The 22,439-nt window shown below is 39.9% G+C and overlaps 1 protein-coding gene across 2 annotated transcripts in view; it reads left to right on the top strand.

Moving 5' to 3' along the window:
- Positions 1 to 22,439, top strand: part of SLC22A16 (solute carrier family 22 member 16) — a 67,413-nt gene that overhangs the window by 36,904 nt on the left and 8,070 nt on the right. Inside the window, exons 2-7 of one of the 2 annotated variants that reach the window (XM_084623922.1) lie at positions 10,338 to 10,709; positions 13,839 to 13,956; positions 18,192 to 18,741; positions 20,092 to 20,219; positions 20,617 to 20,726; positions 21,207 to 21,306. In XM_084623922.1, the coding sequence (XP_084480048.1) occupies positions 10,338 to 10,709; positions 13,839 to 13,956; positions 18,192 to 18,741; positions 20,092 to 20,219; positions 20,617 to 20,726; positions 21,207 to 21,306 (1,378 nt within the window). Of the gene's footprint in view, positions 1 to 10,232; positions 10,710 to 13,838; positions 13,957 to 18,191; positions 18,742 to 20,091; positions 20,220 to 20,616; positions 20,727 to 21,206; positions 21,307 to 22,439 lie in introns of both variants that reach the window. The other variant, XM_084623921.1, reaches the window with a different exon arrangement.

Raw genomic sequence — 22,439 nt, 5'->3', positions numbered from 1 at the left:
GCTTCCGGTTCCTCAGCTATCCCCTCTCTTGGGTGGAGACCTGTGTCTTTCTCCCTCCTGACCTGGGTTTTTGCAGGATGCACAGTTCCCTGTCTACACTGTGAGTTCCCTAGCAGGTCAGACTGCCTAAGCAAGCCTGCTTTGCTTTCTCCTAAGAGATTATAAGCTATGTAATTGCCCCCAGTTACACGTTTCCACTCACCTCTTTCTAAACAAGCGTGTTTATTCTTAAGGTGAAAACATTACAGGAAAAACATTTTAAAAACAATAAAAGAACCTACATGCATGCTAATAAGCTTACCAGTGATCACCCCAACCCCTCAACTCCAGAAGGGGTTCTGGTAGAGGATCAGTTCTTCAAAACTTTTAAGGATTGAGATCCCCCTTGGACAGAATGTCCTGTTTGTTTTCTGGATCAGAAGGAAGGCCCTAAATCAGTTTAAAGTGAGGCTGTTTTTCCAGAAGTCCTTTCTTTGTCTGTTGATTTCTGGAGAATCCAGTTTGAACTAGTAACCTGAATCAATTTGCCTAATCACGCTCCATTGTTCTTAATTCCTGGAGGGCTTGGCCCACAATGATACGTAAACTTTATATAGTACCATCTCCTAAAGGTACTGCAGAAAATTGCCATATCTGTCACACAAAATATGGTTGATCACTGTGAGTGAGAACTTCAGCTGTTCTAATGAATTCTGTTAGCAAGTTAATGATCAGAGGCTGACTGACTTGCTTGCTTCTTATTATCACAAAACTTATACCAGGTTGTTTCATGAGCTATGAGTACAGCATCAGTAGCTGACCCTTCACTGCGTCTTGATAAGTTTTTTTTATTAAGTTTATCTGCAACCCACTTCATCAACACATACATGCTTTTCAGCCAAGGATGTGTACCCAGCATTAACTTCCTTGGTGTTACATTTCACTGGGACATTTTTCAGAGTAACAGCTGTGTTAGTCTGTATTCGCTAAAAGAAAAGGAGTACTTGTGGCACCTTAGAGACTAACCAATTTATTTGAGCATAAGCTTTCGTGAGCTACAGCTCACTTCATTGGATGCATCTTAAATCACCTTTTGACAGAGCACTTCAGTCAGTAGGACAGGCTGCTATTGACGCAGTAGAGATAAGTACATGATGTGTAAGGTTAGACACCTAGCACTTCACTTTGGCAATACAAAGAAAAGATCTTCATTAATACAGACTCATATACAGGGCCCTTTTAAGGACTTCTGATTAGCTCTGACTAATTTTGGGCTTTCTCATGTAGAAAATAAGTAGTCAGTTGTTCTGGAGCAGGGCTGTTTTGTTTGTGCCAGGACATTTCTCGATTAAATATATTTTAAAAATCAAATGTTAATTATTCCTAGTATTAAGCAAATGTTTATGTAAAACATTAGTTTATTGGTTTAAGTACAAATGCATATGGTCCTATTAGCTTAAAATTTCACCTCTCCTATAGAAAGGGACAGAATTATTTTTACAGGGATTCAATGTTTTTCAGTGGAATTCACCTTGCAGAGCAGGAAGCCCCCATTTAAGACTCCAGGATTGCACACAACTACTTGCATTAGCCTTTTTTCTGGAGAGTCTGCAAAGTACATGACAAATGAGTCATGCAAAGATTTAAAAACATTAACCTAGATACATAGCATTATGATGTTGACTACTTCTACATCCTAGCTACCTGGAGACTTATTTCTACCTTGAGTTAGATGTTAAAGATCAAATTCTTCAAGTGCTTGTGCACATGTATATTCCATTGTTGGTGCCCGTGTACCCAATATATTCAAGACAGATTCTTTTGGCAGCAGTGTCCATTGGGGTAGTGCTGTATCCTGAGTGTCCTTGTGCTTTCAACTGAGAGCATAAAGGGTGGGACAACTCTAGTGGCCCCTCAGTTCCTGCTCACCATCCATTGCTGTAAGTTGGAGCTTGAAATTACTGTCACTTTCATATTTGTTTAAACAGATAGTTGGATATTTAGGCTACACCTAGGAAATAGGGGTGTGATTCCCAGCTCATGTACACATACTCATGCTGACTCAATGAGAGCTATTGCTAGAAATAGTAGCATAGTCATGGTAAGATGGGCAGTGGTGGCATGGCTTAGCCATGCTGAATGCAAACTCTCTTGAACCCTGTGGCTTTGTATTCGGCCATGGTAGGCTGAATTGTAGGAATTCTGTGAACAAGTAAAAAGAAGAGGAGTACTTGTGGCACCTTGGAGACTAACAAATTTATTTGTTAGTCTCCAAGGTGCCACAAGTACTCCTTTTCTTTTTGTGAATACAGACTAACACAGCTGCTACTCTGAAACCTGTGAACAAGTAGCAGACTTCATACAGCAAATTCTATTTCTGTTTACCCAATTAGGTCTTAAAGTAAACATGGACATGCCAATACTGATCCCACAACAAAAAAAAAATAGAATTCATTGGGGGTATTCTGGACTCTGCAGCACTGATGGTTTATCTACCTCAGACTTCAGAGCCATAGGTATCTCGCATCTTCATGACTCAGCATACCAGATTTCACCTGTGCTGCATGCGAAAAGGGTGGTTGAAGCCTTTACAACAGCCATGCAAACATCATCTGGGTATGCTAGTTCCCATTCCATGTGTTGTCATTAAAGTGGTGGATGGACGCAAAAATGTCTACTTTAGAAATGTTGACCCCAGGCATTCCCTTTGGCATTGGCCACAGTCAGAAGACAGATACGGGGCTAGATGAACCTTTGGTGTGACCCAGTATGACCATTCCTATGTTCTTATGATATGCACAAATCCTGTTCTATCAAAAGGAGTTTCTCAAACACTTCATTCCAAGCACACCAATTCAGATAAAACAAGTTTATTAACTACAGAAAGATAGATTTTAAGTGATTACAAGTAATGAGGCATAAAAGTCAGAATTGGTTAAAAGAAAATAAATGCAGCTAATACTTAACTTAACATGCTAAGTGAATTCAAAGCAAAAGTCTCTCTCACCACATGTTCTAGCATAGTGGTCACCAATTGGTTGATCGCAATAGACTGGTCGATCCTAGAGGATCTCCCCATCGTTTGCTATCTCTGTCAGTGAAGTGTGGCTGCCTCTAAGGCAGACTCCCTGCCTACCCCAGCCCCATGCCGCTCCCAGAAGCGGCCAGCGCAGCCCCACAGCTGGGGGGGGGCAAGTGTCTCCCTCCGTGCGCTGCTCCTGCCTGCAAGCACCACCCCCGCAGCTCCCATTGGCTGGGAGAGCTGCGGGGGTGGTGCTTACAGAGACCTCAGGCTCTCCCAGGGGCCACAGGGTTGCGTTGGCCCCTTCCGGGAGCCGTGTGGGGCTGGGGTAGGCAGGGAGCTTGCCTTAGCCTTGCTGCGCTGCCGACCAGGAGCCACTGAACATAAGTGCTGCTTGGCAGGAGGCTGCACCCCAACCCCCATCCCTGAGCCCTCTCCCAGAGCCTGCACCCCAAGCCCCATCCTGAGCCTCCTCCCAGAGCGAGCACCCTGTACCGCCTCCTGCACCCCAACCCCCTGCCTCAGCCCTGATCCCCTCCCAGAGCCAGCACCCCATACCCCCTCCTGCACTCTAAACCCCACCCTGAGCCCCCTCCAAGAGCCAGCACCCATGCCCCTTCTTGCACCCCAAGCCCCAGCCCTGACCCCCCTCCCAGAGCCAGCACCCTGTACCCCCTCCTGCCCCCCAACACTCTGCCCCAGCCCTGACCTCCTTCCAGAGCCAGCACCTTTAACCCCCTCCTGCACACAAACTCTCTCCTAGAGCTTATACCCCTCTTCCCTTCCTGCATCCCAACCCATTGCCCCAGGCTCCTTCCCACACTGCGAACCCCTCGGCCCCAGCCCAGAGCCCACACCCCCTCCTGAACCCCAAACCCCTGCCCACCCCGGTGAAAGTGAGTGAGGATGGGGGAGGGAAGGCGACAGAGAGAGTGGGGGATGGAGTGGTTGGAGCTTTGGGGAAGGGCCAGGGCCTCGAGGAAGGGGCGAGTTAGATGCTGGGTTGCCCTTAGATTCAAAAAGTGATCTTGGGCGTAAAAAGAGACCACTGTTCTAGCATGTTCTTACTGGCTGAATTCCTTTCTGCCAGGATCTCTCCCCAGTCCAATGATACTTCCTTTTTCCTTCAAGTGCTGTGGGTAGAGATGAAGGGAGAGATATCTTGGGGTTGATCCGTTCCCCATTCTTATACATTTTCTACTTCTTTGAGAATCATCTCCAGCTGGGGTTCAGGAGACATCACAGAAAGTATGTGGGGATGGGAACCTCCAGCTGTTTCTTTGCCAAGACGTAAATTTCTCACTCACACCTTTTTCTTGCCAAAGAACAGCCATTTAAACAGGTAATAGTCCATTTGATTTTGTTGACACCTGTGAGGTGTCAGTTTGCCTTTGTCTCTGAGGAAATGGTTTTTGGCTGCTTCCCCAGATGTGAACTGTGTCTGAGTAACATCATACAGTAATATCTTATAACTTTACATACAATAAGAAAAGGAGGACTTGTGGCACCTTAGAGACTAACCAGTTTATTTGAGCATAAGTCTTCGTGAGCTACAGCTCACTTCAAGCTGTAGCTCACGAAAGCTTATGCTCAAATAAATTGGTTAGTCTCTAAGGTGCCACAAGTCCTCCTTTTCTTTTTGTGAATACAGACTAACACGGCTGTTACTCTGAAACTTTACATACAATGTTGCCACACACATTTTACCAGGAGAATAAATCTCAGGAAATCATGAGTTTTTAGATGATACCTTAGAAGGTCTACTTTGTACACAATTTATCATAGTCTTAAAATGGGGGTGAACATAGGGATACACTGTCACACCCACATCCCCAGATCATCCCAACAATAACTCATCTCTGCCCCAACTTTCCTTTGAGAGTGTTATCTAATCAGTTTCTGAACATTTCCAGTGATGGCACTTCAGTGACCTTTCTTGAAAGACTGCTCCAATGTCAACTTGCTCTCTTAAAAAATGTTTTATTATATCGAATCTTGATGTCCCCTTCTTTAGTTTGAGGCCATTAACTTCTTGTAATACATCCTTGGGCAACCTTGAATAAATCTTTCCTCACTATCATTTCCATGTATGGTGCTATTAAATTTTCCCCTCTGCTTATTTCTTTCAACTGTATAAATTACAGTTCCTTAACTTTTCCACATTCTTCTTTTTATTCTGTAAAACAGCACCCATCTCTTTAAAAAGCAATAAAAAATTTACTTGAAATAGAAATTTGTGTCATTTTTCATTCCCTCAATCTTTCGAGAGTTTAAATTAGAACTGGATACAACTGATTCTTGTAAGTGGAAAGGGAATTTTCACAATGTATTATCCAAGCCACTTCAGTTTTAATAATAACAACTCTGCTATCATATCCTTTTTCAAAAAGAAAAGGAGTACTTGTAGCACCTTAGAGACTAACCAATTTATTTGAGCATGAACTTTCGTGAGCTACAGCTCACTTCATCGGATGCAACTTATTATTTTTATATCCTTTTTATAATTATTATCATCATCATCATCTATTTGGAGAACCCAAATGTGGAGTCTGCATAGTCAGGATAGTGGATAGATCAGGAGGTTGGTAAGGTTGGGATCCAGAGACTTTAAGATTTGGGCAGCTGGTCTATATTTACCCCAGATTGGTAACACCCAATATTTTTACCATCTAATGGTTGTTGAGAGAAGTGGCTCTCAACTTTTCCAAACTACTGTACCCCTTTCAGGAATCTGAATTGTCTTGCATACCCCCAGGTTTCACCTCACTTAAGAACTATTTGCTTACAAAATCAGATATAGAAATACAAGTGTTACAGCACATTATTATTGAAAAATTGCTTACTTTCTCATTTTTACCATATTATAAATTGATTGGCATATAAATAATTTACTTATATTTCAATGTATAGTATATAGAACCATTTAAAGTCATTATCTGTATGAAATTTTAGTTTGTACTGACTTCACTAGTTCTTTTCATGTAGCCTGTTGTAAAACTAGGCAACTATCTAGATGAGTTACCCCCTGGAAGGCCTCTGTGTACCCAGGAGTACACGTACCCCTGGTTGAGAACCACTGGTTTAGAGGCCTTTATAGTAGGAATTGGTGGCCCCAGTGTATTTCCTGATGCACAAGTGCCCAGAGTACAAAATAATACCAACATTTTTACAACCTTTTTGGCAGTCTTAGCAAAAAGTCAAATGAAATATAGACCATAAGGAAGTATATGTAATGTAGATAAGCTATGTCTTCATGGCAAAAAAAGGTGTTTTTACATCAAGATAACAATCTCAGTGTAAAATCCTAGAGGAGACAAGGCATTCCAGTTTTTAGTGTCAAGCTAGTCAAGAAGAGGAAAGAGGGTTGATCTCAACTAGCTATATTGAGGTGAAAACTACTTGTGTCTTGTCTCCACTAAAATTTTACTTTGAGATAGTTATAGTGTAAAAAGAAACTTTTATTGCAGTGAAGACAGAGGCATTGATGGCTGCAATTCAATGTTATGAAATTAACACTACAGATATACAATTTAAGGGCCCAATTCTGTGAAATGCTAAGTACTTCCTGTGATGCATTAAGGCCCCATCATGTTCAGTGAGAGTTGGGGAAGCTCAGCAGCTTTCAGGATTACTTCCTAAAAAGGTGTTATTGGGTAGTCAGTGACTACTGCCAGGTTCCCTCCTCTGGGTCTTATGATGTGTCCACTCTCATGTGCAGGATGGTTGTGGGATCCTCAGTAAATACAGCATCCAGTGCAACATAAAAGCAGCAGGTCTGGGGGCAGCTCCAGATTTTCTGTTGGCCTCCCTTATTTTTTGAAAGGGCTGCCAGAGTTCCTTACCCTTCACCTTGCTTTGCTGCTTATCTTGGCCATACCCGATGAGTTGTTGCATGCCTTCTGCAATGTCTGAATATACATCTTTATTACTGTGATTATTTCTCATCTGAGCTTGCACTGCTCCTTCTCCCCTACGGTGACCAGGGGGAATGAACAGAATAGGTAATCATCAAGTAATCCATCCTCCGTCACCCATTCCCATCTTCTGGCAAAGAGAGGCTAGAGACACTATCCCTGCCACATCTGCATGCAGTATTCAAGATGCGGGCGTACCATGGATTTATATAGAGGCAATATTATATTATCTGTCTTATTATATAGCCCTGTCTTAATGATTCCCAACATTCCATTCACTTTTTTCGCTGCTGCACATTGAGTGGATGTTTTCAGAGAACTATCCACAATGACTCCAAGATCTCTTTTTTGAGTGGTAACAGCTAATTTAGACCCCATCATTTTATATGTATAGTTGGGATTATGTTTTCCAAAGTGCATTACTTTGCATTTATCAACATTGAATGTCATCTGCCATTTTGTTGCCCAGTCACCCAGTTTTGTGAGATCCTTTTGTAGCTCTTCACAGTCTGCTTTGGACTTAACTATCTTGAGTAGTTTTGTATCATCTGCAAATTTTGCCACCTCACTGTTTACCCCTTTTTTCCAGATCATTTATGAATATGTTGAATAGGACTGGTCCCGGCACAGACCGCTGGGGACACCACTATTTACCTTTCTCAATTCTGAAAACTGACAGTTTATTCCTACCCATTGTTTCCTATCTTTTAACCAGTTACCGATCCATGAGAGGATCTTCCCACTTATTCCATGATAGCTTACTTTGTTTAAGAGCCTTTGGTGAGGAATCTTGTCAAAAGCTTTCTGAAAATCTAAGTACACTGTATCCACTGAATTCCCCTTGTCCACATGCTTGATGACCCCTGTCAAAGAATTCTAGTAGATTGGTAAGGCATGATTTCCCTTTACAAAACCCATGTTGACTCTTCCCCAACAAATTATATTCACCTATGTGTCTGACAGTTTTGTTCTTTACTATAGTTTCAACCACTTTGCCTAGTACTGAAGTCACGCTTACTGGCCTATAATTGCTGGGATCACCTCTGGAGCCTTTTTTAAAAATTGGCATCACATTAGCTATCCTCCAGTCATTTGGAACAGACGTTGATTTAAATGATAGGTTATAGACTTCAGTAAGTAGTTCTGCAATTTCACATTGGCGTTCCTTCAGAACTCTTGGGTGAATACCATCTGGTTCTGGTGACTTATTACTGTTTAGTTTATCAATTTGTTCCCAAACCTCCTCTAATGACACCTCAATCTGCGACAGTTTCTCAGATTTGTCACCTAAAAAGAGTGGCTCAGGTTTGGAAATCTCCCTCACGTCCTCAGCCATGAAGACCAATGAAAAGAATTCATGTAGTTTCTCCGCAATGGCCTTATCGTCCTTGAGTGCTTCTTTAGCATCTCAATTGTCCAGTGGCCCCACTGGTTGTTTAGCAGGCTTCCTGCTTCTGATGTACTAAAAAAAAATTGTTATTACTTTTTGAGTCTTTGTCTAGCTCGTCTTCAAATTCTTTTTTGTCCTTCCTAATTATATTTTTACACTTCACTTACAGAATTTATGCTTATTTCTAATTTTCTCTCTCAAATTTAACTTCCACTTTTTAAAGGATGCCTTTTTGTCTCAATTTGCCTTTTTTAATTTGTTGTTTAGCCACGGTGGCATTTTTTTGGTTCTCTGACTTTGTTTTTTAATTTGGGGTGTAAATTTAAGTTGAACTTCTATTGTGGTATTTTTAAAAAGTTTCCATGCAGCTTGCAGGGATTTCACTTTTGGCACTGTACTTTTTAATTTTTGTTTAAGTAACTTCCTCATTTTTGTGTAGTCCCCCTTTCTGAAATTAAATGCTACAGTGTTGGGCTGTTGTGGTGTTTTCCCCACCACGGGGATATTAAATTTAATTATGTTATGGTCACTATTACCAAGCAGTCCAACTATATTCACCTCTTGGACCAGATCCTGTGCTCCACTTAGGACTAAATCAAGAATTGTCCTCCTCTTGTGGGTTCCAGGACTAGCTTCTCTAAGAAGCAGTCATTTAAGATACCAAGAAACTTTATCTCTGCATCCTGTCCTGAGGTGATGTATACCCAGTCAATATGGGGATAGATGAAATTTTTATTTTTATAGCCTCTCTAGTCTCCCTGAGCATTTCACAGTCACTATCACCATACTTGTCAGGTGGTCGGCACTGTTCCCTCTAATTTTTTCCATCCATGTGTGGAATAAATTTTGTTATGTGAACTGATGTATGTGCCTATGTGCTCCACGAATAGAGACAAAAAACCTAGATATAATATATATTTTTTTAAAAGTTACCATCAGGATAATTACTGCAGCCAGGACAGGTTCAGCATTTTAGAACTCACTACGCAGAGAATTACATTTAAGTGTAAGAGAAATAAAAATTATGAAATGCATAGAATAGTCAAAACACTAAAATAACACTTCGAAAGAATAAAATTACAGAGAATATATGTGTACTGCAGGACGTACCAAGAAGTAACAACAACAATAATACAAGTATGTGCTGGGAGGGGAGTGCAAAAGAGACTCTGTGTGTGTGTGAGAGAGAGAGACAGACAGACTCTGTGTGTGTGTGTGTGTGTGTGTGTGTGTGGCTTTTGTAGTTAATAAATTTGTTTTGCTTTATCTAAACCAATGTGTGAAAATTATAACTCAGGGGCAGGAAGCTGTTGCATATTCCTCTCCACATTGAGGGGAGGGAGTGAATTTTGTGATCTTACGCTGTACTGTTCCCTGTGCAGCTCAAGACGGTATAATTTTGGGTTTATACTCCAGAGGGGGGGTGTGCCTGAGGAGCTGGGAGGTGCCCTAGCTGAAGCCTTCCCATGCAGGGGCTGGTCAAATAGCCTGCCTGCATGGAACTGCAGCTGGGTATGTCCCTACCTGTATGTATGCTGATGAAAGTGCAGGCTGAAGCCTGGAGGGCTTGTTAGCTTGTCACAGCAGTACCGTGTAAGAGGGAGCCCAGGCTGGTGAATCAGTGGTACCCCAGTTTCAGGTGGCACCGCAGAGGGAACCCATCACAAAAGTGTACTCTGATATTTCTTGGGAACCGAGAACATTACTTGTGTGGCACTCTGCTGGTGTTTGGTCTCTTGCAGGATTTAATTAATTTAGAGGAACCGCTACAAAACAAACCACTAGATAGCTAATTATGACTCCTTTTACAAATTTTTTAAAAATTACTAGATTCATATTAGCCACCAAAATTATTTAGTTGTCCTTTTCTTTTGTCTATGGAAATCTCAGGTATTTTTCCCTATAAACTTTTTTTTTCTCATTACAGATTCCAAGCATGTGTCTATTTTGCATCTGTCTTTCAATCTATCTCATGTGGCATTCATTACTTGGCTTCCGTATTCATGGCTGTTACTCCTAAATTTTTATGCAGTGTCCCTGGAAATGTGACTAGTATACTGTTGAACAATTCCTCTAGTTCAAGAATAGAGGATATTTGGACACTGTGGACATCAGCAAAAAATTACATTGTGGTCCAGCTGGAAAATGGAGAAATTTGGGAACTTGATCAGTGCAGCAGGTCCAAGCGGGAGGACAGTTTGTATCTTGCATATGAATATAGTGGCAACAAGTCTGTTTCTTCTTGTTCTGATGGCTATATCTATGATCACACAAAATGGAAGAGCACCATTGTTACAGAATGGGATTTGGTCTGTCACCGAGAATGGCTTGCAAAATTAACTCAGCCCACATTCATGTTTGGAGTCCTGTTTGGAGCAGTGATTTTTGGTGGTATGGCTGACAGGTACAGTGCCATCCTCTTAATACTGTAGTTTAAGAGTGCAATAACTCTGTATGTGCCTAAATGCTTTGCTCTTCTATTAGATATTAATTTAAAAGAAGTTTAATCTAATTGCCATTTTATTAACAAATGTGTTCTTCAACAGAGCTTACATTTATTTTTCTCTGATACAGATGATTTGTGTTTTTCTATCAGAAAATTTAAAAAACTGTTGATAGAAAATTAATTTTTTTTAAAATGCCCTGCTTTATATCAAATATAGGCTTTGATCCTGCAAGCTACCCCCTATAGGTGGAACCTTGTACCTAAGCAGAGCTTTCTGCAGGATCAGAGTCAAAGTGAGTTTCCCTGGTAATGGTTCCCTCTTCCCCCTACCCATTCTCCTCATCTTATAATAAAAAAGAGAAATGTTTATGATGGATATGATGAACAGTTAAAGCTATGCTGTAAGGTTAAAAAAATATAGTTTTTAAAAAACAGATTTCCTGACCTCTGTCAATACTACTACTTTATGGGACTGCTGCAAAGACTTCAGGATTTGAATCCAGTCCTGTATTACTAAAACTAAAAATCTACTGTATTTTTCACCATTATTGGTTTACCTTTTTTTTGCATTTCAGTCTGCATGAAGAAAGAAAATAGACCAATCAGTTTCCCTTTAGTTTCCTGTCAGTTTCACTTCCTCCAGCAGTAATAAAATGCTGAAATATTTCAGTTGTAAACACATTATGTAAATGCATAAAGTAGATCTTATTTTTTCAGTTGGATTTTATAAAAGTATGGAATTTGTTCTCTTAATCTAAGGTTTTGTAAAACTTTCTTTAATACAAAACCTGAATTTAGAGCCTAAATTGAACTGACAGTGTCTCTTTTTAAATCAGTTATAATATTTTCAGTTAATATGCAGACACAGATAATGACATTATAGTCACATAATTCTCAGTTAGATTAGCTCAAGCTGTAGACATCCATTTAAGAGAATAAACATATTGTATTTTATGGAGTTACAACTAAAAGTTTTACATCTGAAAGTTACTATCTGACAGCTTTTGATTGGTGGGAAATAAGTTGGTAATTTCAGTCCAACTTCCAGTCAACAGATGTTCCCAGCACAAGAATGACCACAGCTGGCTCTAATTAGCATCTCTGCTGAGAATCTTGACAGAGATTAAGGATTGAATGGGCATGAAGACAACTACCTCCTCCATTCTTCCGAGGCCTGGTCTACACCACATAGGTAGATGTAAGGCAGCTTACATCGACCTAATTATGTCAGTGTGCACATTATAGCCTTGTCCCACCTATGTAAGTGCCCTACTAATTGACATCATAATGCCAGCTCCATGAGAGGCATAGGGCTTAGGTTGGTGTAGTTAGGAAAACTTAGTGTCTGTGCAGACACTGCAATGCTTACATCAGCTGTTGGCTGTCTTGTCAATTTCAGGGCTCCATGCTGGAGCCGTGAAATTGACAAAAAAGCCAGGCCTCTGTTTTCCCAGTCGCAGCCGAGCTGTGCTCGCCTGGCTCCCCCACTCCGGCTGGGAGCGAGGAGGTGAGCTGAGCTGAGAGCTCTGGCTCCCCCCACCCCAGCCCCTCTTCAGTCAGTTGAAGTGATACTGGTGAGGACTCACACCACTGCCAGAAGGAGGGTAGTGTGGACATGAACCATTACTGCGGTGGCTCTAAATTGATCTAACATAAGTCTGTTGTGTAGACGTGTCCTAGGTCAGGGTTGAAGCACATTGGCAGGGCATTGTAGGGAAATTTGCAGAGCAGCTGTCTGGGCTATATCTGTTCTGTAAGACTTCACATTCCAGTATTATTTTAATGTGGTACCAAATTCATGTACAAACCCAAACCCAAATCTCCAAAAGCTGCTGCTGCTGAAGACAGAAATAATACATCTCTACGTTAGAGAATAAAAATGAAACAGGGCCTGTTCATTATTTAGTTGACACCTGAAACATACTCTATATTAATGAACATTGTTAAACAAAATAGGACAGAGTTAATTCATAAATAGATTTTATTTCTGTTAGAGTTTGTTTTCTCTTCAGTTGAATTTATTGGTGTTGACTTCTGGTTATTTGTTTATATACAGCATGTTCTGGTAGATCAACATGTTTTCTATCTGAGATGATATGGAAACTGGACAAACAAATTTAGGATTCCTTTTATGTTAAAGACCTTTGATTCAGAATGAGGAATGACACATAATTTAAGACCTGACTTGTAATATTTATAATAAGAAGATAAAATTTCACATAATTTTATTTCCCTGCTAATGTACTTATTGTATATGTGACATTTAACATGTGTGGGCATTCCTGGTAATGAGTTTGTGTGTACACTTATGAAATCAGAGAACTCTGGGGGAGTATCTGATTACCATTTATTAGATATTTTATCTTAATGTAATTGGAAGGAATTAAGGTAAAAAACCTTTCATTGGAATCCACGTTATATTTTGAGATAGCATGAGTTATTGCATGCTAACCTGTGCTGGAACATGTTAAGTAGCTGTTACTTAAAATAAAATGTCCAAGAAAGAGAGAAATAGAATGGAGTGAATCTGTGTAAAAGGGCAAATTACAGATGCGGAAGTTAAACGCAAAGCTCAATATGAACATACAAAGTGCCCTTTTCTATGGAGACCTTCCTTCCAGTCATGGAAAGTTGGGTGGGGTTCCCTTTCATCAGTACTACTTTTATATTGGTCACAGTGATAGGTACAGAAAAAATAAAAGTTTTTCCCTCACCTAGAGAACAATATATCAGAGCTAAGATCAAACCTGGGGCTACTGTGATAGTGCAGTGCCCTAAATACAGCACTAGTGATACTTTTCATATTTACTATAATTCTTATTGGTAAGATTTCCAAAGTTGCAGTTGCTTTTTAGTACAATATTTATCACATGCCACCCCATTGTTCACTCTGTGTGTTTGTTCTATCCTTCCCTCACCTTGTGTCTGTCTTATCTATCTCCATTATAAGCTCTTAGGGGTAGAGACAGCTCTGTGTTTGTACAGTGCCTAGCACAATGGGGCCGTGTTCTTGGTTGGCCCTCAGGCACTCTCATCATAAACATGGTTAATAATAAATAATGATGATGTTTTTGTTGTAATGTGCAGAGTGGGAAGACGGTATATAATGTGGTTCACAAGCACTGGTCAGTTTTTATTTGGTGTGGCAGTGGCATTCACATTTGACTACTACAGCTTCGTGATCATACGTTTTCTCCTTGCTATGGTAAGTATAGATGCTCATCCTAATTCTTTTTAAATGCAGTTTCCTAACCTTCCTCAGGAAAGCCCTCCATAATTTCTCCCTATTCCTTCTCTTCTCCAGTTTTTAAAAGCCCCATGTGTTGCCACAACACTCTGTTTAGCAAAGGAGTGAGAATTCGAACACTGCTTCTTCACCTTTCAGTGCCCTTCTCTTTGTTTTAACCAGAAAGGGTGCATATGAAGCAATATTTGGTGCTTCCTTCATCAGGGGCTGACAATGCTTCTTTTAGCACAGTCTCAACCCCAGCTAGGCTGGTAATTAGGTGAGAGACGAAGTATGAGTAGCAAACTCTGGTTCCTGCATTGCAGCTTGCATTGCACCGTTATTCAGGGTGTATTACTAGAAATAGACTTTATTTTTGGTAAAATGCAGTCATGGTTTTACCCCAGCTATGTTCATTGATAGGGGATAGTTGCCCTTTTTTCTCATGTTTCAGAGTGGTAGCCGTGTTAGTCTGTATCAGCAAAAAGAACGAGGAGTACTTGTGGCACCTTAGAGACTAACAAATTATTTGAGCATAAGATTTCGTGGGCTAAAACCCACTTCATCGGATGCATACACTGGAAAATACAGTAGGAAGATATATATATATATATATATATATATGCAGAGAAAATGAAAAAATGGGTGTTGCCATACCCACTATAATGAGAGTGATCAGTTAAGGTGAGCTATTATCAGCAGGAGAAAAAAAAATCTTTTGTAGTGATGATCACGTTGGCCCATTTCCAACAGTTGACAAGAAGGTGTGAGTAACAGTAGGGGGAAAAATAAGCATGGGGAAATAGTTTTACTTTGTGTAATGACCCATCCACTCCCAGTCTTTATTCAAGCCTAAGTTAATGGTGTCCAGTTTGCAAATTAATTCCAATTCAGCAGTTTCTCGTTGGAGTCTATTTTTGAAGTTTTTTTGTTGTAGTATTGCCACTTTTAGGTTTGTATTCGAGTGACCAGGGAGATTGAAGTGTTCTCCGACTATGGGTACCCGCATGGCCCCACAGTATGCCAACATTTTTATGGCTGACTTAGAACAACACTTCCTCAGTTCTCGTCCCCTACCGCCCCTACTCTTCTTGCACTACATTGATGACATCTTCATCATCTGGACCCATGCAAAAGAAGCCCTTGAGGAATTCCACCCTAATTTCAACAATTTCCGTCCCACCATCAACCTCAGCCTGGACCAGTCCACACAAGTGATCCACTTCCTGGACACTACAGTGCTAATACGCGATGGTCACATAAACACCATCCTACACCAGAAACCTACTGACCACTATACTTACTGACATGTCTCCAGCTTTCATGCAGACCACACCAGACGATCCATTGTCTACAGCCAAGTTCTATGATACAATTGCATTTGCTCCAACCCCTCAGACAGAGACAAACACCTACAAGATCTCTATTAAGCGTTCTTACAACTACAGTACCCACCTGTTGAAGTGAAGAAACAGATTGACAGAGCCAGAAGTCATCTACTACAGGACAAGCCCAACAAAGAAAGTAACAGAACGCCACTAGCCGTCACCTTCAGCCCCCAACTAAAACCTCTCCAGCGCATCATCAAGGATCTACAACCTATCCTGAAGGACGACCCATCACTCTCACAGATCTTGGGAGACAGGCCAGTCCTTTTACAGACAGCCCCCCCAACCTGAAGGAAATACTCACCAGCAACCACACACCACACAACAAAAACACTAACCCAGGAACCTATCCTTGCAACGAAGCCCATTGCCAACTCTGTCTACATATCCATTCAGGGGACACCATCATAGGACCTAATAACATCAGCCACACTATCAGAGGCTCATTCACCTGCACATCCACCAATGTGATATATGCCATCATGTGCCAGCAATGCCCCTCTGCCATGTACATTTGTCAAACTGGACACTCTCTACGTAAAAGAATAAATGGACACAAATCAGATGTCAAGAATTATAACATTCAAAAGCCAGTTGGAGAACACTTCAATCTCCCTGGTCACTCGATTACAGACCTAAAAGTGGCAATTCTTCAACAAAAAAACTTCAAAAACAGACTCCAATGAGAAACTGCTGAATTGGAATTAATTTGCAAACTGGACACCATTAACTTAGGCTTGAATAAAGACTGGGAGTGGATGGGTCATTACACAAAGTAAAACTATTTCCCCATGCTTATTTTTCCCCCTACTGTTACTCACACCTTCTTGTCAACTGTAGGAAATGGGCCATCCTGATTATCACTACAAAAGTTTTTTTTTTCTCCTGCTGATAATAGCTCACCTTAACTGATCACTCTCGTTATAGTGGGTATGGCAACACGCATTTTTTCATGTTCTCTGTGTGTGTGTGTGTGTGTGTGTGTGTGTGTGTATATATATATCTATATATCTTCCTACTGTGTTTTCAACTGAATGCATCCGATGAAGTGAGCTGTAGCTCACGAAAGCTTATGCTCAAATAAATTTGTTAGTCTCTAAGGTGCCACAAGTACTCCTTGCTGTTTTTTTCTCATGTGCATCCTGTCTGTCTTTTAAACTATATCTAAAATACTGGATTTATTTGTAAATAGCTAGGCTTGGTAAACATCCTAAAAGCTTCTACTATACTTGTATGTATGTCAGCATATTTAATTTTTTAGCAATCAACTTCAAATTCCTACCCTATATTCAAAGGTATGCGTTTTGTGGATTTTGCTTTTAGAATGCTTTGACTAATGAGAAAGATGGTGGGAGAAAAATGAAATAAGTGGTTTAAAATAGTTTAGAAGTCAGAAACTAAAATTCACTCAAGAATAAAGCATCAAATATTATTCTCTTTACTTGTTGCTGGCAAAGCATAAAGCAAGAGGGGTCCTTGACTCTGGAATTCACTTCCCTCCTTTGCCTGCCAGAGCTTCGATTTATTCACTACCGGGAATGCTGCAAAGCCTATCTTTTCTCGCAGGCCTTAAGAGCCTGGTCCAGTGCACAGTGATCAGTGTGTAATGTGTGCCTGGGTGTGCCATGTCTGAGTGCCGGCACCTCCAGGCTTGGCAGTTCATTGCTTTGGTACCTCTGGGCTTGCTTAGTCAGAATGTAAAAAAATTGCTTGAGCCCTGGCACCTCTTTCACTACAAATTAAATACTGCCAGTGATGTCAATAGGAGTCTCTGTAGTGACTTCACGGGGCATTGGATGAGGTTTGAGCGAGGCTGAGGGGGTTTATAAATGGAAGTGCTGGAGATTAAGACTCTGCTCAAACAAGTAGACTCTGCGTGGGCACAGAGCCACACTGAATTCAGTGAAGCTCTGCAGAGGCCTAAGTATCTGGCCACAGGAATCCACTTCCAGGACTGGGGCTTAAAAACCCTAATCTTACACCATTGAAAACAATGGAGGCATTCCAATCACCTCCATTGTGTGCAGGATCAGCTCTTAAAGGATGATTTAGATGGTTGAGTATAATGCATATATATTTTTCACTTTTGTATGGGAATTTATTAATTGGAGTTTTTATAACTGGAGATTTGATTAATCAAAATATTATATGGGAAGCATCTTTAGATTTTCTAATTGTGTGTTTTGAAATGTTTTCAGATGCCTAAAGCCCTAGATATGTGCCAGAGAAATAGAAATAAGTATATTCACTAAATAAATACTTTAATGTAGAACATTAGTATGGTTAGAAAACTTATGGGAGCCTATAAAAGTGTAAGGAAGATTCTCTTTCAGCTTGTAAAATACGATTTAACAGGATAATCTACCACGGGGTGGAAAATCATTATTTTGAAATATGCATTTCTATAGTATGCAGGGTATTATGCTTAAAACTATGCTTAAAACTAAGGCCAAGATTTTCAGAATGACTGTTGGTTTTGGGTGCTTCAATTTTTCGAGTGTCCAACTTGTTTCACCTTCAAGGGGCCTGATTTTTAAAGGCTTTTTAAAAAGGTATTACCCACAAATGGAGGTATCCAAAGTCACTAGCCATTTCTGAAAATTGTGACCTGATATTTTACAGATCTGAAATCAGTTTTACCTAATGTTGATTGTTTTTTTCAGGATTACTGTTGCTCTCTCTGAGTGCATCATACTCCAATACAGGGCAAGCTAGGGGGCTCTTAAGACTTCCAACATAAACAAACATGAAAGTATTGGCCATTTGTTTTGGTATTGTCACACAAAGGGAATAGACATCAGCTTTTCTCTGTTTTTTCCCCCACAGGTTTCAAGTGGCTATCTGGTTGTGGTTTTTGTTTATGTAACAGAATATGTTGGCATTAAAGCTCGAACATGGGCATCCATGCATGTCCATGCTTTTTTTGCTGTGGGAGTCATGGCTGTGGCACTGGTAGGATTTTTGGTGAGGACCTGGTGGATCTATCAGATATTTCTTTCCATAACAACTCTCCCCTTTGTCTTGTGCTGCTGGATGCTCCCAGAGACACCTTTCTGGCTACTGTCAGAGGGAAGATACGAAGAAGCACAAAAAGTAGTGGATGTAATGGTGAGATGGAATAAAGTAAGCACTCCTTGTAAAATTTCTGAACTGTGTTCAGTCCAACAAGATGATCTAGTCAGTTGCAGAACGGGTGATAATGACATTTCTACAGTGAAGAAGCACAATATCTTAGATCTGTTTTATAATTGGCACATTGCAAGAAGGACCATTACAGTCTGGATGATTTGGTTCACTGGGAGTTTAGGATACTACGTATTCTCCCTGAGTTCCGTCAATCTAGGAGGCAATGAATATTTAAATCTATTTCTCATAGGTAAATATCTATTATATTTTATTCTGCTTATGACAGAACTAGAACTTCTAATTTATAAATGTTTAAAGATCTGACAGTCAATTTCCTGACCCCCAATTACCTGTACCATCAGCAACTCCATTTACAATTGCAGATTTAATTCTTGTCAACTTGAAATGTAGTTATTTTACAAAAGCAAGCTTAGAGTATGTTAAGGTACTATATTGTCCTTGACATCTCCTGCCAATTTTTGTGCTTGTAAAACCACATTTTCCTAGTTTTAAAATTGTTTCTCTCTGCCCGGTTGTTCTGTGAAAGAACCACACAAACAACAGGGAAAATTGACTAACCGTACAGGGGAAACTCTTAAATTGATGAAATACTATTCCAGTAAACAAACTGAGAAAAGTAGAGATTTTCTTCACTAATATTTTTAGTCATAATAATATTCGATTATACTGGTAACACTATTAAGCTCATAATTTTAAAGTTTGTTCAAAGTGTGTTTTTTAAATCTAGGGGGCAATGTTTCTTTAATTTAGTCTTTAATTTAATGTGGTTGCAAATTTTCTCTTGACATGATAAAATTGGTCAGCACATATAGGGCCTGATCTAAAGTCTATTTAAGGTCATTGGAAAGATTCCCATTGAGTTTGGTGGACTCTGGATCAGGCTCCAGCCCTGTAAGGGACTTAAGCTCATGCTAGTTTTAAGCATATGAGTAATCACAATAGAGTCAATGTGACTATTCATGTGCTCATAAGCACTTTGCAGGATTGGAATACTAGTGAATTAATTTTAAGTTGCCATATATTATTACATGTTAGTAACTTGACTGTTGTGTTGAAAATAGGAGGCTAATGTTGCTAATATAACTAAGTTGTTATGATACTGTAAATAAATTACTATGTTAGCAAATTTCAAAACTATTTTCTTTGTCTTCTGTGACCCACCTCACAGGGTCCAAGAGCCTGGGCTCCAGCCTGAGCTGCAGTTAAACAGCCCCTTAGCCCAAGCCCAAGTCAGCCTGCGGGTTTTCAACTGCAGTGTGGACGTATCCGTACAGGCCTATCTCCCCATCAGAAGGGCAGCTGCAGCTGCCTTGTGCCTTATAGCCTCTTTCCCTGGTGCATTTTTTATTCCCCACAACCATATTTATGCCAGTGTAAGCCCTCCACTGGCATTTTTGCCACCAGTGGGTTTATCGCAAAATGTTGGTGAAATACATCTTTCACCTAACACCTATATCTTTTAAAACCAGTTTAATCAGTAGACTAAATAAATGCTCATAAAAAGCAAATCAGAATTATTTTAAAGGGCATTTGCAGTCATATTATCATGGTTTAATACCAGATAAATTCATAATGACAGGTGCCGTGGAGCTTCCTGCGTATGTCGTTGCTTGCATTGGGATGGACAAACTAGGAAGGAGAAACACATTGACTCCATTTCTTATATCAAGTGCAGTGATCTGTGTTTTGATTATGCTGATCCCTCAGGTTAGTCACTTACCATTTAAAATATACCTATATTGTGGGGAATGTGAGATATGTTAATGCAACATCTCTTTCTAAGGCCCGAGATTAATTAAATGTAGTTTAGAAATGAAGCTGGAGTTCTTTACAGTAGATTTTCCATATTTCTGTTAAGGGTCCCAAACTAGCATTCCTAGCTCTTAATTAAACAAAGGGTTCGAAATAAGCTGTTCAGTAAACAAAGCCACGTTCAGCCATTATTTATTGGTGGAAATAATCAGGAAAGTATGGAATAGGTATTGCTCACTGTTTACAGAAAGATCACAGTTACGGTCTAAATTTTTCAAAATAAATGAATGGCATTGAATTTGGAATGGTGAAGTTTTCTGGTGCTTTATATATTTGTACTCTCTTTTAATAGGATTTCAGCATATTATCTGTCTTAGCAAATATGGCTGGAAAGTTTACAATTGGTGTTGCATTTGGCCTCATTTACCTTTACACAGCAGAACTGTATCCAACAGTTGTACGGTAAGAACTTTAATGAAAAACACATGGCAAATTATTTTATTTTGCTATTTCTTCCCTTCATTTGTTATACTTTTGGGGCCAAATCCTGTACCCTCTGAAGTCAATGGCAGTGCTCCAAGCGACTGCACTAGTGTAAGATCAGTCTCTTTTCTGTTATAGAATTCTCTGGTTTTGGCTCTGCAGTAAATGCATTTATTTTCTGTTCCCTTCTACATAGACTGGTCCCACTGAGGTACTGGAAAAATGCTCAGTATTCTTAGCATTCAGTTCCCTCTTTCTGAATGTTCATGGTCATTAGGAATATGATTTATACTGAATGCTCAGTATACTTTTTATTCTATTTATAGAAGCAACCAAGGTCACTGTAAGATAAATTTAGATTAACATAACGATATTTTTATAGCATCTCTGCATTTCTAATTAATTGGTATATCTGATCTCACTCTCATTGGGCCTTGTGTCTTCTTGTCTTATCTCCAGGTCACTTGCTGTAGGAAGTGGGAGCATGATGTGTCGTGTCGGGAGCATAGTTGCTCCTTTTTGTGTTTACCTGACGAGTGTTTGGATCTTCATGCCACAGGTACGTGTTTATTTTGATAGTCAAAAAAATTGTTATCCATTTTACTGAGATTTAAAGTTGAAATGTAGATAAGTTCAAAAGGAAAGAGTGTTAAATATTCTCATTCTTAATTTAAATTCTCAGTTTTTTAGCTATATATTTTTAAGAATATGAATCTGAACTCAGGAGTGAGCCTTGAGGCACTGAAATCTTCTGAACAGTTGATATTACATACACTTTAAAGATGACAGACATATCTTATATGCATTGAATACTGGTATAAAATAGTAACTATCTTTTGTACAAGGCCGTACTGTATCATTCATGTAATTTGGAGTAAGTGTCTCATTCCTAAATTGAAAGTGTTGTATTTAGTCAAGATCTTCATTGAGCAACCATCTTTTCTCGTTGCCATCAATCTCCTTTTGAAGAAGCAGAATAGCCTAACACAGATAATGGGGGAGAGAGCAAACGTTAAATCCTGCTGATGACGACAAGATCCTCCATCTCTATCAGTCAAGTGAAACACAGATGCCGTGTTAGATCACATGAGATGAACTGGAGCCCCCTCTATGGAGAACAAGCCTAGCAAATCTAAGCTCTCATTGGACTACCAGCCTAACTATGATCAAAACATCCTGCTGATATGGAGAGCTAAAAAGAATAAGGTCAGAAGCAGCCAAATAGTGGGGCAGTGAGATGTTGAGGAGGTGGCATAGATGGGATAGTAAGAGCATAACCAGGTGAGAAATAACTCAAGAGGTGACTACAGAAGAAAATGATGCTGTCATGATGATCATTAGGACTCTCAACAAACCTTGGATTTAAGAGAGATCTTCTTTTTGTAGAAAAAACAATGAGGAGTCCTTGTGGCACCTTAGAGACTAACACATTTATTTGTGGGTGGCTGCAACCTCATTCCATCATGTGATCCAACAGTCATCTCTAACTTTAACTGTCCCATGAAGATGAGATAGGGCAGTTTCTTTGTAGAAGAAAATGGGCACTTTCTTAGCATTACATGGATTTTGGAGTTCATTTTGCCCAAAATATTTTTAACTGTATAGTTATATTCAGTGCATACAAGTTATCCCCTATTCTCTTTATGAAATCTATTATGTGTGCTGCTCAGAAATTCTACAATTGCTCAATCT

This window comes from Lepidochelys olivacea (assembly GCF_965140295.1).
Source record: "Lepidochelys olivacea isolate rLepOli2 genome assembly, chromosome: 3".
Classification (NCBI taxonomy): domain Eukaryota; kingdom Metazoa; phylum Chordata; order Testudines; family Cheloniidae; genus Lepidochelys; species Lepidochelys olivacea.
Note: the sequence above shows the minus strand (reverse complement) of the source record. Positions and strands in the feature narration are given on the sequence as shown.